Here is a 17,164-nt window from a genome sequence, read left to right as displayed (position 1 = left end):
TTATTTCAATAATTCGCTTGCGCGTAGGAGGAAACCGGAGGACCCGGAGAAAACCCATGAGGTTGGGCAGGCTACCCTACTCCTTGTCACGTACAACCGGGGAATCGAAACCACGGCAGTTGACTCAATGACAGACCTTATGATACAGCGCGCACATGCTAACCATTCGGCCACCCTCCCCCCCTCATATTCCATCATAACAATTTAGTTATATATAAGTTATATATATCTATTAGGATGAAATAATCTATATTTAAATAAATTTTACATTAGTGCCATGATCTTTTGGCCTTACAACATCTTCAGGGCTAATACAACGTTTAGTTTCACCTCGCTTAGTTACACAATAGTTCATTCGTAGATTCAGCTGTTGGTCGCTTTTGCCAATATAATATTCCCCACATCCCAAGCAAGCTAACAAATAAATCACATGTTTGGTTTTACAGTTCATGTTTTGTGTGTATATATATATACATAGTAATTATCTTAGCAGTTATTTTAATTACATAATATATTTACAAGTAAAAGGAATAAAAACAATATAAATTTTTACAAGCTATACTAACTCCTGAAACACTTTATGGAACTGTTTGTTACAATATTTTAGCACTTAAAAGAGGCCCTATGACTTCTGTCATCTTCACCAGGCAGTCATTCAATAATGCTTGTACAAGATTTATTACTTAAAGCAGGCCAGTACTTGTATTTTCAATAATCAAGCCAGTCTACGGTTAATCTGAATATATTTTTCAAATTATTTACATCCGCCTTCCCTTCTGGAAGTGATAATACCTCTTTATACTAATGTTTTCTGAAAGGTCAGAAATGAGATTTATTTTTCAGCTTTAATGAGGTACCAATTTCAGCATTTCTTTCATGGAGAAATCAATAGCATCTTTTATTTCTGTTAAAACAAAAAGGAATATTAATAAACAATTCACTGATTTGATTCTGTGCTTAAGTGCTTTAATAACATACAAATATTCATTTCCAACTTTAGAAACTGAAAATAATGCATTTCAGCACTGTCATAAAAGGAAGGAACTCTTTATGGTCCACAAAAAGGCTGCTGGTACATGTAGATGGCATACATTAAATTCTCTACTATCATTCATTATCAAGGTTGACAAACGTTTTTATCACCCAATAATACATTCTACAGTAGATATCGCTTGTGTGATATATTTCATATCTCCTTAGGAGATATCGCTTTACATGAATTTGATTGGTCAGTTGAAAAGGAACTACTTTTTTTTTTTTCAAAGAACAGTTCATTTCTTATTAAAAATAACTTTTTAAATTAAAAATGAACTATTGTTATTTAATTGACCTTGATGGAAACACTGGGTCAATATAAAGGACTTTGCAATGGTTGAATTGCTGTCAAAAAATGATGTATCACTACGCCGTAATGTTCAGTGAAAGTGAAATCTACAGCAAAGAATTATATTTATCTATTTGTGCATGTAAGAAGGGATTGGGTGATAAATAAAATCTCCTACTCGTCTTTTTTGATAGCAAAAAATATCAACACTCGTTGATAAAGTAAAAAAAACTCGGCAGAGCCTCGTTTTTTGTTACTTTATCAACTTGTGTTGATATTTTTTGATATCAAAAAAGACTGGTAGGAGATTCTCTATTTATATCATCAATCCTGTATCAAGCAAGCAGTCTCTTAATGGTCACATGGAGACAACAATACCTGTAATTTTAATGTGTCTAGACTTCAAACCTTATGCAGCTGTCAGTCATACATTGTACACTAGTTTGTTTAACATGTTTATTCATGTCTTTTTTGCCAATATTCTATCTGAATTTCTATGCATAAACATAAGCGCTCCAAATTAACCACGGCAAACAGCAAAACCATGGTAAAAGTCGACACAACCCCCGTCTGCCATGGTATAATTCAATTTTTTTTTGCCGTGATAGGTCTTATGATCCTAATAATGACTAATGTACCGTTTATAGAATAGTACCTGGAGGATGCCATCTGACCATGTAATAACGTCAATATATATTTTTTTTATCATTTTGTATATGAAATTCGGACAAATATATTGCAATTATTGAATACACTTTTAACCCATGTGCTGTAGGCCTATCCATGCTTTACCGTTACAGTGGTGTTATTTTCAACGATTATAAACTAAACTACACATAGGGTGCAGGATTGTTGCCTGGTTACTCTGGCTAATGCATGAACAATGTTACCATTCTCGTCATTTGTATTTTTAACTGTATCGTTTGTCACGTATTAAGGACCTGGACTGATTCACAATCTTTGTTTATAATTACTACGCCCTATGTAACGAAGCGTAAAAGTTCATCATATTTATTTTCTTGCTATTCTTTCATACCAAAATATCATAAAATAGATCTGTTTTAGTGTGGTAACAATAATATGCCAAACAAACAATAAATATCAAATTCATTTTATGAACTATTTGCGCGTCGATAACGGGAAACTGGATAGCATTGGCTATGAGTTACAATCCGACGACAGTAATTTTGTTAAACGTATTTACTGCAAAGTAAGCTGTGAAGTATATGGCAGTCCGGAATCCGTTACGAATGCCAGTGCCACACATGGGCCTGTACTGGCATATTTGCCACAGTAATAATAACTATAATAATGGTATATGTAATACCACTTAGATTAGTTTTGTTTATCATATGTATAATAAATAAATTTATCCATCTTGAAATATTCAGGAAATTATTGATTTTGATGTACAAAAAATGCTGTGGTGCCATAGCAGTTCCTTCTGCCATGGCATTTTTCATCTTTTTGTGCTGTACTAGAAAATTCTTAATTTCGAGGACTGAAACGCTGTATTATGCATTTCATAAATACAGTGTAAAGTTTCACAAATTATATAGTTAATAAAATGGTCAAGAACCTTATTATAAGGTGATCTCAGATGAGTGCCATATTTAATAACCAATAACCGACGCTTATGAAAAATACAATTATTATCACATATTATTGAATATCACTGTACCTGATGAAGAAGACAAGATTGGATAATATTCTTCCATTTTATTAAGTATCTTATCAAGTTCCTCTTGGGTCATCACTGCTAGTTCTAGTTCTTTTTGTGCATTAGCATTTGCTAATTTTATCTGTAAAATATGTATATAAGTTTAAACTACATTTATACATTGGCCAGCTGAATGTTAATATTCATACTTTATGATTACAGGAGAAATTTACGCTATTTTTGTATGCAAGACTCTTAAAATTTTTGATTCTGGTTCCAAGCAACCATCTCAACCTATTTTAATACAGTTTTAGGGGGAACTGGCAAACTAGTTATCACCTTGTGCCTGGATAAACCTGTCTTCAGCAGAGATGTGTGCATTGACAACTCCCTGGTAACCAGCTATACTGTCGTGATTTTTGTATTCCAGTGAGTAATAATATTATGACTATGGTGTATATAGATCAAAAACCGACCTGATCGACCCATGTGTCCATAGGAATCAAAGACACCATTCATTATGTATGAAACATTAAAAGTTACACTATATAAGAAAATTAAGTAATTCTTACAGCTAGAATACTTTCTTTTAATTCCTTGATTTGTAATTCAATATTTTCATTTTCTGGTGCTACTGGTTTTAGCTGAATTTCATCTTCTGGTAATACGGCATGTGAGGGTACATTCATCACATTGTTAAATGCATACACCTGAACGCAAAATTAAGAGGTTTTTAAAAATTACATTCATTACTAACAGAAAACTTGACTGATTAATTAACAGAACTCTGGATGGTGGAGTAAAATGCAACAACAAATAATTGTCATCTAGCAAAGCAGCAAAAATTAACTGGCAATCAGGTTTTTTATTGGACCTTTAATAATCCCAAGACAGTACACAGTGATAATTTTGGTAATAGAGGCTACTACAGGTACATAAAGGATATTACAATTAGCTTCTGTCTAAAATTTGAGATAAATCAGCCAATCCAATGATGGGATGCAGCAGTTTTAAGTTCAAATTTATAAGTCATGCATGTTTTTCAAATGAAAGTACTGTTAAGGTTTTTGATTCTAAAAAAATTTGGACCAGATGTCATTCAAAGTTATTTGTGAAATTTTTATGTTTAATATATATAAATAACATATTAATAAACCTCAAATTTATCGAATGTGGTATCAAATTCTTCCATAACTTTTTGCTGAATATTCATAACTCCATCATTTAAATCATCATTTGACATTACATCACCATGCTGAAATATAATTAATTAATCATTACATTACAGTGATCAAAATATTATAAAAGTATACTACTGATAATATGATTAATCTAAATGGTGAAAAAAGATTTACTCTTCTCTGTCCGAATTCAAGGATCACAGAGAATGGCAGTGATGATAGGTGTCCAACTTGTAAAGGATAATTCTATAAACTAAGCTACTCCAGTTAAAGCTGGTGGGATGTTTGATCTTCAATTTATTATAGCTTCATGTAGGTGTCAAATTCTTGTGTCTTTCCATAAGACACTTTTTATCCCTGTATTGTACTGACCCTGACAATAACCTCTAGTAATTATGATAGTATTGGATAACTTTAATAATTCTGTATACAAAACAGTATATTCTATCCCAAAACCTGACGTACCGGTAATAATATGCAAATCATTATCATTATTACTAAAGACATTTGAATTGAAATTTATTGTAATGCCATGCTGCATGATGTGTATTAAACTACATTAAGAATTAACTTACACGTGAAATTAAATAGTTTTTCATGGCCTCCAATCCATCCACTAGATACTGGTTCATGGCATTATAAACTAAAAATAATTACAACATTATCACAAATTTAATAGAACTATTATGTGTCCATATCGAAACCTTTAAAGGAGTCACTACAGATATTTCTTAAAATAGCTGTATGACACTTATTGTGCCATATTAAAACTTTTTTCAAGGTATTTACCAGACCGGTACACGTACAATGTCTGGGTCATTATTGTTAAAATTATAATACTATGTATATATATGAGAGAAATCATTTAATTGGAGATGTGCTTTAAGGAAACTATTATTAAAGGATAATTTTTCTGTAGTGTTTTGTGTGACATGACAAGAAGTACTGCAATTTGGTGCAACAGAATTATCAGTGAAATGAAATTCGATCGTTTGTCTGTTACCGCTCGTTACTTCAGTCAGTTATATAGAAGGACAACTCATTGTTTGTCATGTTTATCGTCACTTCCCGTTTCTTCACGTGCTTGTTACACAACTCCCGTAGCAATGATCTCTGTGTTAAAATTATATTTGGGATGTATTTAACGAGCTCTATCACATATTTTATAATGACTGACACCAATATTGTCCTTTAAACACAACTAACATGTTTCAGCTGTCAGGGTTGGTTGAGATATTTTCTCATGCAGTTGGCGCATGTGTTCTAGCCACAAATCCCCATTTTCACTCAACTGTCACCATTTTTGGGTTTAATAGAATTCAATTCTGGAACATTCAATCGAGCATCCCCAAAGACTACATTGGATATACAAGGGGGATAATTTTGCCTAGACAGTAGGAGGCAGACCACCATTAATTTCCCCATTGACTTCAATGTTAATTCTGGCCTCTTTGCCCACCTCCAACTTTTCCCCAAATTTTCGTTGGGCTGAATGCTTTTCACTACAGACAGAGGAACAAATGGTCATGTCTTTGCACTAAAATTTGTATGAGGTTGACCACCAAAATTTTGAGATACACAAACTTGAAGAAGCATACTAAAAACATGTAACTAGTTGCCGTACATATCGCCGTAGCTAACCTGATAACCCTCTTATCCTTCTGCCTCAATATCATGAATATTTACCAAAACCTGGCAGAAAATGTTAATTCAAACCCTCTTCGTCCATTCTAGACCAAAAAATCAACACAAATGGGCATGCAAAAGGGGAGAAAAGAGAGAGAGAGAGAATTGCTATAAATAGACGAACTACAATTCGTGGGTACCGAGATGATGAAATTTAATGGTGGTCTGCCTCCTATATGGTTTTATAAGTTCATATATCATCAAAATTCTTTTCTTTATAGCTTCACATTTATTTTTGCAAAATTATTATAATACAGAATCAGAAAAAAATAATTACTGCAGAAATGGTGACCCTTTAAAGTTATGTAGTGTTTTGTATACCGGATTGCAGCTCAGGTCCATGGGCCTTTTGTTCTAGAATTGAAGATTCTTTCTTAATTTTGTCGAAATGTGAGTTCTGCGAAAAGATTTAAAGAGTTTCAGACAAGTCACATCAAAAATATTCAAAATATTGGAATATTTTTCAAAAATTGACTTTCTTTTACCTTTTTCTACAAAATGGTCCATTTTTGACACTTTGTATGGCTCAAAATGCTAATATTTCCCTATTTCTGGGAAAGTCTGAGATGAAAAGCATTTATTTCTAGAAACCTTGGCCGGTATACAGAAAGACAAGCTGCAAATTTGTTGCATTGAAGGTAACTGTAAGGAACTATAGTGAAACCTGTAAGCCCACCCTCTAAAAATGTTGGTGTGGTAACAAATCCCACTTGTGTCCACATAAGTAATACTGTTGATGGAATATGGCTAAAAGCCATGTTTTTCTATCCCTGGCTTATATACATACATACAAACACAGTTTGTTATACGAAGTATGAATTATTTATTAAAATATGGATTGATAAATGTAAAATAAATGCTGTATTTAGGTGACAACCAGCCACTCTAATAAAAGGGTCGCAAAGCACTATTTTTTTTTTAAAAAATGGGAATATTTCAGTTTTTAAAATACTTTAACAGTCAGAGGTATCCTTAAAATTACATAGTGTAAATATTATGTGGAAGCAAGTTGTTTTAATCTTTACATCAATGTCCTGACAAAATGAGATGGAAAAAGGGAGTTCTGACATAATTCAAAGCATAAAAGGGGTATGAAAAGGCTATTAATTAATATTTTATTGCCCTGTAAGTGCCACATTTTCAAAGATCACCACAAATAATAGATTTACATTCAAAATGTAAAACATTAAGCTGCAAAAAACACATCTACAACATATCCATTTTGGGGTGTGGACTCATTTGGAAGAAATGTCATAGGATTACATGTTTGACCATAAACAAAAAGTCTTAGAAATCCTTGAAATCTTATATGTAACTATTTGTTTGTGTCAAATAAAATGCTCGGTTACAATTCAAGCACAAAATCAGATTACTGCTAATTTGGAGTCAACAAATGTTCAATTGAATATCCAAATATCATCTTCAAGAAAAGGGGTGGGGTGGGGAGGGTGAGCCAGTCTAAATGAAATTAAGACAGATAAATTTCCCTGCAAACACATAGATTTTACTTTCTCGAGAAGGGAAATGCAACAATTTCAGGTTTTGAAAGATTAAAATTGTGTTAAGCCTGAGGAAAACAGCAGCAAAATGCAGTTCACTCATGTTTTGAAAATTCTAACACACCTAAGCAGAACATAATTAGACTAAATTTCTTAATTTTTAAATTTTTGACAAACACATGAATACTTTTTCAATATCTGACAAACACATGGATCCTTGCCAAGTTATTTAACAATGAAAATAAAGACATGCAAGACATTTTGGTTCATTTTACAACAGATGAATAATTAAAATTTTGACAGCAATATTGGGGGTAATCTGAAGAATTTCAGACAATTTATCATGATTTTTAGGCAAAATTGAGTGAAATTATGATACTTTCTTCCCGTCTAACAATTATAATGCAGAAAAAGTAAAAAATAATACATTAAAATACATTCCACTAATTTTGAAAAGTAAATAAACACTGAAAATCACAAAATTTTGACTAAAATCAAAATTTCCCCTCCCAAATTTGTCAAATATTTTTGAAATTTTACCATTTCACATTTTTTACCATCAAAATGCCATATATCACATTTTCTGACAATTTGGAGATCATATCATCAAATTTAGGCCTTTCATCCACTGTCAGGTTGTTTTCATATAGGAGGCAGACCACCATTAATTTCCCCATTGACTTCAATGTTAATTCTGGCCTCTTTGCCCACCTCCAACTTTTCCCCAAATTTTCGTTGGGCTGAATGCTTTTCACTACAGACAGAGGAACAAATGGTCATGTCTTTGCACTAAAATTTGTATGAGGTTGACCACCAAAATTTTGAGATACACAAACTTGAAGAAGCATACTAAAAACATGTAACTAGTTGCCGTACATATCGCCGTAGCTAACCTGATAACCCTCTTATCCTTCTGCCTCAAAATCATGAATATTTACCAAAACCTGGCAGAAAATGTTAATTCAAACCCTCTTCGTCCATTCTAGACCAAAAAATCAACACAAATGGGCATGCAAAAGGGGAGAAAAGAGAGAGAGAGAGAATTGCTATAAATAGACGAACTACAATTCGTGGGTACCGAGATGATGAAATTTAATGGTGGTCTGCCTCCAGTAGTGGTTGCTCCTACTCTTCTTTAAATTTAAACTGCCAAGGGATCTTTTTCTTTTTTTACATGCATTACAAACATGTGCAAGGGACATTCATGTTTTAAAGATCTTTTCAAATTTTGCATGGTTTGGTCACTAAAATCTCTGGAAGTGGGAAAATTTCTTTAATATTTAATAAATACACACACAGTACAAATGTACCTGTGTGTATTCTTATAGCATGCAAAATTAGTGACAGAGATATGTTTCTTACTTCCATTACAAAAAGATTTTGGTGTAAATCCAAGTAGTTGTGTATCATAGGTATCATCTGAGGATTGTGCATTAGACTTTACGGTAACATTTTCTGCTATACCAGAACTAAATATATCAGCACATGTAGATGAAATTGTGGCTCCATCTTCTGCCATCTTTCATCTGCTAAAAAAACAAAATACATCTAGGAAACAGTCGAATTATATTTCTAACTATGTACAATCTGATTGAAACACAGATCCTATTTCGTTTTGTTTTGTATAGCTCAAAATTTTGTTTTACTCTAGTACTACACTAGGATCTGGAAAAGTTGTTACATAACCTGCATTTTGGTTGATGTGAGGGATTAGCCAATGAAACCCTCTGTTACAGCAAGTTCTTGGTGTGCATTGCACGGAACTGTTACCCAACTAGAAACAGCAACATTGACATTGATTGGTTAATCAATGCCTGACATCATAGGATCAAAATCCACTCGGATGACCCCTAACGTGACCTTCCACTATAACCGGTCAGATCTTCATGTACTAGAGGCCATGGAAAGTATAAAAAAACTAAACAAAATATATCTGTATTTTAATCAGATTGAACTATGTACATGTACATGTAAGACTAGCAATAAGAAATTGGGATTCAAAAAGTAAGTGCAGGAGAACCGCACTACACACAAAACAAAACCTATAAGACAAAAATAATAATATTATATACCTATTCAATGATTCAATGGCCTCGGCTATTAATTTTGCGGAGGCAAATGTAAAATACATCGGACGGAAACAAAATAACGGACTACAGGTGTATGTTTGTAAACGCCCAACTCATTACTGCCACTGCCACTGGGTCCGAGAGCAGTAGCTTATTCATACACAAAATCTGAATTGTCGTGAAAGAGCCAAACACCGTTACAATAGACAAGCCTTACTGAGACACCCTTCTATGAAATGATCTGTCCCGATAAGTGACGTAATTAGCTTCCATTTTTGTATTTTTCGATGTCCAATTTTTTTAGTTCAATTTTACAAGAGAGAACTTTTTTATTCTCAGTGATATTAAGTTGTATAATGGATTTTATTTAACCGGAGGTAATTTCAAAAACACAGGTAAGTTTATAATAACCAAAGTCAAGTAGTTTATTCATAATCAGAGAAATCCATTTAAAATTTACGATGATGGTTCAGACAGTCACAGTGTAGCTGCTTAAAATAATTTTAAAAAAGTTGTTGTTTTTGTTGTAAATCGAAATCTCCCATTTATTTATTTGAGAGGTAAAGTTAAGCAGAGTTTATTTTACATTTTATTTATTGACCTACCAACTGTATGAAAGGGCCACCAGCTTTTTTAGGGTTACCGCTTTTTTCAGATCTATGGAGTAAAATAAAATGGAAATAATAAAAGTGAAGAAACACTTCTCAAGTTTTCCGCCATATGACCAAAATATTATGAAGTCTCAAATACATTAAAAATTTGAATTTTTGCTTGGATAGAAGGCGGTTAAGAATATATTAATCTGGCATACAGCACTTGTAATAATTATTATATTGCTTTCATGTATTTCATACTCACGATAAAATCAATGATAACGGTAAAATATGAACAGAAAGGCTATTTTAAAATCTGTTTTGAGAGTATGAATACAATACATGATTGTCCAGTCTCTTTCTTATTACGGACCACTTGATGATGTTGACTACCAGGTGGATAGGAAGGCGCAGGGCTGATATGTGAGTGTAATGAAACCTACGTTCAAAGCTGAACTAGTGTGGAGTTATTTATTTACAAAATACGTTGCCATTATTAGTAACTGTAGGACGACTACTCCCCGGCCACATGGCTACATTAACATAATCAATTACAACATCTTATTAATGTAATGCTGAAGCCTGTTTGAACTCATTTTGTAAATTTCACACTAAAATTGTTTAATTTTTATAATGAATTGTTTAATTAATAATAATAATATGATGACTCATATAATATTCACATCTCTTGAACGACAGTCCTGATATACTGTTGTGACAGTTGTCAGAATCCATATATTATCACTATCAGATCAGTTTCTGTGGAAATACTGCAAAACTCAAATGTTTAATTTGTAGCACTACTGTTGTTATAGTGTGTAGGCCTACTCTATATCCCCTGGCCTATAGTTAGTATAGTATATTAATAAAAGAACCTGTTACGGTCAATATTTTGAAAAAAATATATATATTTTATGACAGTCAAAATTGTTTTTAAAGTTACAAATTGATCAAAGATTACATGTAGGCTACAAAGCTACTATCAATGATAACTTGATATCCTGTCAGTTGTGTAGGCCTACTGTGGCCTACCATATTGTTGCAATGATTTATGTATAATGTACATGTTGGCCTATTGTTATTTTGTTTCAGATGCATAAAGAAATAAAAAAGTCAGTGAAGTGTTTATGAAAAAGCCCAAAGTTATACCAGTTTAGAATGGGCAGCAAGCTTGGTGTGGCTATTGATCCCCAGTAACAAGTACTATTATTAAAGTTACCTGTATTTATTTCGTCTTTACAGTAGTCCGTCTGCTTCCAATAGATGGACCAGCCGCCATGTTACCAGGTGCTAGAGAAATAACTCGAAGGAGACAAAACCCAAGCATGGCAACGTCGGCTAAAGAAATACAAAGAGTCGTCAATGACTCACAATTACGATATAAACAGCTACCGACCCGAGCTAAATTTATGTTGGTCTTTTCTCTTTTATTCTCACTATATTTATATTGGTCAATATACAAAATAGTTTTCACTAATGATCTTCAAAGCGAGAGTTTTTTAGAAACAGATAAATGTCCAGCATGTTATGGAATGAGCGCTTGTGGTTTTCTGTTGACTGATCAAGTCAAATTGACAGGGTGGTCAAAATTGCGTTTTTTGGACGTTGTTAATGTAAAAAATGTTCATTTTGGGAAGCATGTGTATAAAGAACATAATGTGGTTCTGAAAAAACTTGCTCTGGACAAGGAACTTGTGGAAGTTGACAATGAAGTATGTAAAGATGCTAATAGAGAACCTGGATGTGACATCGCAAGAGTTATATATAAAGGCTCTACTCCATATAGTCTTAAAGACAAACCGATTCTACCAAAACATTTAAGCTCATTAACTGTTTCAATGTTTACTTGTGCGTCATATCGTTTATTAGATAGAATGTGGTCATATTATAAAGAAAGACTGAATCAGGATGATATAATGTACAGAGATAAAGTACAGTTATGGTATCTTTCTAAAGTAAATACAGAACCCTTAGTCATGCAGGTAAATATAGTATAATACTCTAAAGCAGGACATAATTTCCTGTGTATATTTTTTGTTAAAGGGTTGTATTATTTTCAATATGCAATGAAAAACCTTGATCTAAGGTACTGATTTACAATGTAGGCTGTAATGTTGAACACAATTCCTTCTTTTTGTATTTATTTTAAGTTTTCCAGGATATCTTGTAATTTAATACTAATTCAAATCAATTGATCATAATGATAGTGATCCTAAAATGCACCCAAAGATGGTCGATGGGACAAGGTTTTTATGTTGAACAAATTGAACATTTTTGAGTCTTTACTGAGTTAACAGTAAGTTCAATTTGAAACATTTACATTATTTTACAACTTCTTATTTTATGTTAATGTAAATATTTTTTTTCTTTTATTCCAGACATTTCCTGCTCGTGAGGGTTGGCCATTTCCTGAATATTATGGTGCTTGCGGTCGTTTCATTGTATCTGAACACGGTGGAAGACCTCTTCAAGAATTCTATCATGCATCTTTTGAGAAAAGGGTATAAGATTACATCAAAACTTATTTTCATATAATCAGGCATGTTCACAATTCCCAAACTTATAGCTATGTTATCTACAGACACGTGAGCAGTAGCGTCCAATCAGAGGTTGTGACATCGCGACCTCCACGGAAACCTTGACATTGAATGAACTTTGAACTTTGCAACTCGATTATCACAGGTAGACATTTTAGCTTGAAAGCGTGAGACTTGGTATTCCCGACGGTCGAGCAATTTGATAGGCACACAAGTTGGGCTTGTACCCAATCGAAATTAGTGCCGCAATATACAGGGTATTACGTAAAGGCCTTGATAAAATGTACGTAGTTAAAGCAAGATCAAGCCTTCTATTGGAGATGATTATCAGGAGGCAGTTGGCTTTAACGTCCACTTCCACAGCAAATTTTCGAGTCCGGATAAAACATGACTAAAATGCCGAAGGGATGACTTAAACTTACCTTGGTCCTTGAGTAATTTTTGATTTGATTTGACTATTGTGTTAGATTGTAGCATGTACATTATTACGCTCTTTATTGCTCATAATGCATTCATCCATGCTTAGATACAGATGGCAGTAGTAGGACAAAAAAGATCTATTTGATAAGGCCAACTCTAACCCTAACCTTGGACTTAGCCCCAGTGCACAATATTGCCAACAATCACATCTCAGCGACCTTGACGGAAATTGAGCTGGCCTTAACAAATAGATTTAACCAACAAAAAAAAAAAAACATGCATGGAATCTCCAGTGAATCGGTGATATTCATGAACTACAAGATACAATATATTACTGTAAACATAATATAAGGCTTGATATGTTTTAATTATGTGAATATATGCTACTTTAGAATATTTTTGAATATGATATTAATATACCAGATGATATATTATTGTTACTGTAAACACTTGAGGGTTCTTATTATTATCACGATTTAAAGACTTGATATGGCTAGATTTCTTTTTTCATCCTTAAACATAAAATTTATAAAAGTTCATTAAAGGGGTATCAGGTATTATTAGATAATAAAGTTGACAGTTCTCACTATAATAATTAAAAAAATAGATAATGAAAACAAAATATGCTAATAATTTCTGTCAAATTTTTTCACTCTGAACCGAGATATTACCTATTCAATTATCGGCTAGTCTCGGTCGTCATTATTAACATTGGTATGCTAATAAACCAAGTCACGATTATCCATTTTTGCGTTAAATTATCCATCACAAAATGTATTCAAATCCTGTAAATATCGCAGACTAACGAGTGCATCGTGAGTTGATTATGGTCTGGATAAGTTATTTAATGTCTAATTAATAATTTAGATAACATTTTAGACCTAAAGAAAGACCTGGAATAGGCAGAGATTTAGCTCTTGTATAATGCATGTTTAAATATTTATTTCAGGTAGATATTGCCTATCAAATAATGAAAATGGCTTTAAAGATGACAGAAAATAGAGACGATTTTATATTATATTGGACAGATATACAGTATGAAAACTTTGCTGTAGATGCTGGTGGAAAAGTTCGAATTATTGATGCTGAAAATATAATTGTAGTAGATAAAATGGCTGTTGAAGCAAGTAAGTGACACTAGATTGTTACTGTTTCAAGAACATAAAAGCAGATTAGATTAGAATGTTTAGACCCAGGTCCATAAAGGTATTTTTTCCCAAATAAGTATTGCCTCCAGCTCTCATTTTTTGAAACGAATGTCCGTCGTTTGAATCCTAAGCAGAGAAATATCTTCAGCCTTATTTCCATTCCACTCATGCAGCGTCAACGGCTACTCTCCTGTACTAGAAAATTCTCTCCATCCCATTGTCCACCATGGAAATACAAAAAATAGTTTTGTTGAATATAAGACTTAGGCCTGTTACCATATACACATTTTCGTGGCATTTCTGCAAGCATTTTTGCTGGCGAAAAAGTAGGTCTAATGCAAATGTAATGGAACCGTTTGCATATAAAACGTGCATACATGGAATACCGGCCTATATGTGTATGATGTATGAATCATGTTTGTGTTAATGCTGGCACATATAAGAAACCAGACAAACTTGATCGGGGGGTGATGACTTGTAGTAAATAAGACAACATAGTTTTGTTTTATCACCGACTGTTATCAATTAATTGGCCAAAGATTAATTATTTAGTTGACATTGATTGTTATATATTAGTTCTGCTCATTTCATATATCCATTGCCATATTATAATATTTATATTTCAGCAAAACCTCGTGGATGGAATGATTTATATGAAAGTGATTTTGATGAATGTAATGGAGAAAACTGTTTAACATTTAGTACCAATAATCTGTGTAGACATGTCAACTCAGATCATAATTACTATGCGGCGTGTCGAAATCTGTTGTCACAGTACGGCAGCGAACCTGGCATGCCGGGAGGATTATTACATGATATGCCAGATTATGCCAAGAATGATTGGGAATTAGATGGCATGCTCAATGAATGTGCTCGTCCTTCAAAACCAAAAGGACGAATTATAATTAAAGAAAGACTTATAGAAGCATTGGATCAGTTGAGGAAAATGAAACCAGCAAAAGATATAAATGTGAATATTTTGGATGCTCTTAAAACTAAAGACGATTCAAAAACTAATGAATAATATACCACAGCCTTAACTTGCTTTTCATGATAATCAAGGTTTTCTGGTTTTTGTGATCAGTTTGATACAGGTAATTTTAGCAGTTTAATGATAATCACAGTCGTATCCTTTCCCATCTTGTTTATAACCCAGACCATCTTGTTCAAAACCCAGATTATAAAGTCCATATCCGAGTCCTTCTTGGTCATATCACGCTCATTCCCTTCTCATAACCCAGTCCTTGTTCATATCTCGACCCACTTTGCTTGAATTACCACAAATATATCTGTCCTAACTCGTATCCAAGGCGTTCTCATTTCCTCGACCTCGTCCATGTTTCACTGATGTTTTAACCAATTTTGCAGTGCTTTCTTTCTCATATACCCACCATTCTCTCTCATACATGTATACCTGGCTTTCTGGCTTATGTCACTTATTCTACGATGATTATACATTCTCTTGATTTTAAACTATAATGGCATCTTAATATCAGACAAGAAGGTCAAATTCAACGACAGTTGCCTGAGTTGGTATGGTAGATCCTTGTCCATGCTTAAGACAGGTTATACCAGTCTTTTCAGCTGTAAGTGTTATTGGTAAGATACAGAGTTCATGAAAAATCTACCAAGAAAACTGGAGGAGAACCTTCAGGATTATTAAAACCCTTCCTTCACTTGTCAGTCGTAGTGCTTACTGGCCAAATAATTTGGAAATCAAGAAAGAGTTGATGAAAGTCCATATGTCCAGGCAAAATGTCCTAGCCTCGCATTGCAGATGTAACTGTATAAATAAATATTACCATATGCATCTCTCAAAATGACCAAAGCATTATGTAGAAGAAACATTAACCACCATTCCATTCTATGTCTTAATGAAAGATATCAACATGATGTAACCCTGACTAATGCATATAACAGAAATATTTTATTAAGATAATTTGTTTGTTAATGATATTGTACATATTGTTAAGATAAATGTATATGTATATGCCAGATATTTTTTCAAGGCTTGCCTCAATTTGGGTATGAAAGTGTGTGTATGTTATACTGTGGTTGAACAAAATTTATTTAATATTGTTATTGTCTAATGTTACTATCAAAATTTGGTAGATATTTATCACAAAGTTTTACAATGTTATTTTTTTATTGTTCCCTTTCACATAAAGATTGTTTAAACATGTTGATCCCCTCAATAATGTCAAAATGTACCGGTAATAGCTATTTTAACCCTCTTTTATAAGGACTGTAGAACAATTTTTGCCTAGATTTTTGGCCCAAACATTGTATTTTGGATAAGAATTTTTTTTTTTTTGAAAAAAGTTATGGTAGTGGGGTTATGGTGAATGCAACTCAATACCTGTCCATATTCTTTCTAATGTAGTTCTCAATGTAGATGAATGACTGTTAAAAGTGTGAATGATTGGCTCATTTAGCAATTAAAATTAGATCTTAATGTCATTTCTGTTTGTATAATTTATAAAGTTGAAGGTTCACGGCAGAATTAAAACAGAAATGAAAGTAAGGTAATATTTAATAGACTGTTCTATGTACATCGATTTTTGTTATGTTGGGGTCATTCCAATATCTTGACTCCATTTTTGTAATAAACCTAATATTCTATTATTTAATGAAGTTGTTTTACTTTAGTTTCACATCTATGTATATTTCTCTAATATATATACAGCCAGTTTATGAATTGATGTATATCGTAAATACATTTTCATGTGGACATATTATGCCCTCTTTGTTTGTGGACACTCTACAGGTCACAATTTTTATCTGATTTTGACGAAATTGAAATATAGGTCTTTCTCCCAAAGATATCGGTTCCTCTCGATATTGGCATGTATCAGGTCATAACTTCATGAATCATGGCCCCTGATTGTACGAAAAATCATTTGTTTAGCTTGTGGACACTCTAGAGGTCACAATTTTTATCTGATTTTGATGAAAATTAAAATGCATGTTTATAACCCAAAGATCTAGGTTCATTTCGATATTCGCTCACATCGGACCGTAACTTCCTGAATTATGGCCCCAGATTG

The 17,164-nt window shown here is 33.0% G+C and overlaps 1 protein-coding gene and 1 long non-coding RNA gene across 4 annotated transcripts; one reads left to right on the top strand and one right to left on the bottom strand.

Annotated features, from left to right (window-relative positions):
• Positions 1-433: 433 nt before the first annotated feature.
• Positions 434-10,160, bottom strand: LOC126808421 (uncharacterized). Of its 2 annotated transcripts, none has more exons than XR_007674631.2 (7): positions 10,025-10,160; positions 8,713-8,876; positions 4,741-4,808; positions 4,141-4,239; positions 3,557-3,694; positions 3,006-3,126; positions 434-904 (listed from the first exon to the last, which is right to left on the bottom strand). It is a non-coding gene; the product is annotated as an uncharacterized LOC126808421 (long non-coding RNA). The 2 variants fall into 2 exon arrangements; XR_007674630.2 differs by having other exon boundaries at positions 8,713-8,879; positions 10,025-10,149.
• Positions 10,161-10,387: 227 nt separating this feature from the next.
• LOC126808413 (divergent protein kinase domain 2A) lies at positions 10,388-16,742 on the top strand. Of its 2 annotated transcripts, XM_050533111.2 has the most exons (6): positions 10,388-10,435; positions 11,105-11,212; positions 11,882-11,994; positions 12,391-12,513; positions 13,919-14,096; positions 14,744-16,742. In XM_050533111.2, the coding sequence occupies exons 3-6, from the start codon at positions 11,887-11,889 to the stop codon at positions 15,139-15,141; spliced, it is 807 nt and encodes a 268-aa protein (XP_050389068.1). In that variant the 5' UTR covers positions 10,388-10,435; positions 11,105-11,212; positions 11,882-11,886; the 3' UTR covers positions 15,142-16,742. The 2 variants fall into 2 exon arrangements, with proteins under 2 accessions (XP_050389068.1, XP_050389067.1); XM_050533110.2 differs by having other exon boundaries at positions 11,105-11,994.
• Positions 16,743-17,164: the final 422 nt, after the last annotated feature.

This window comes from Patella vulgata, chromosome 1 (genome assembly GCF_932274485.2).
Source record: "Patella vulgata chromosome 1, xgPatVulg1.2, whole genome shotgun sequence".
Classification (NCBI taxonomy): Eukaryota; Metazoa; Mollusca; class Gastropoda; family Patellidae; genus Patella; species Patella vulgata.
This window is presented reverse-complemented; position numbering and strand designations above follow the sequence as displayed.

What these genes read in the sequence shown, in the direction of transcription:
- LOC126808413 (XM_050533110.2), top strand. Translation starts at nt 11,290, where the DNA reads ATGTTACCAGGTGCTAGAGAAATAACTCGAAGGAGACAAAACCCAAGC. An exon ending in CAGAACCCTTAGTCATGCAG is followed by an intron (nt 11,995 to 12,390) that starts GTAAATATAGTA and finishes CTTTTATTCCAG; the next exon opens with ACATTTCCTGCTCGTGAGGG. An exon ending in TAAAATGGCTGTTGAAGCAA is followed by an intron (nt 14,097 to 14,743) that starts GTAAGTGACACT and finishes TTTATATTTCAG; the next exon opens with CAAAACCTCGTGGATGGAAT.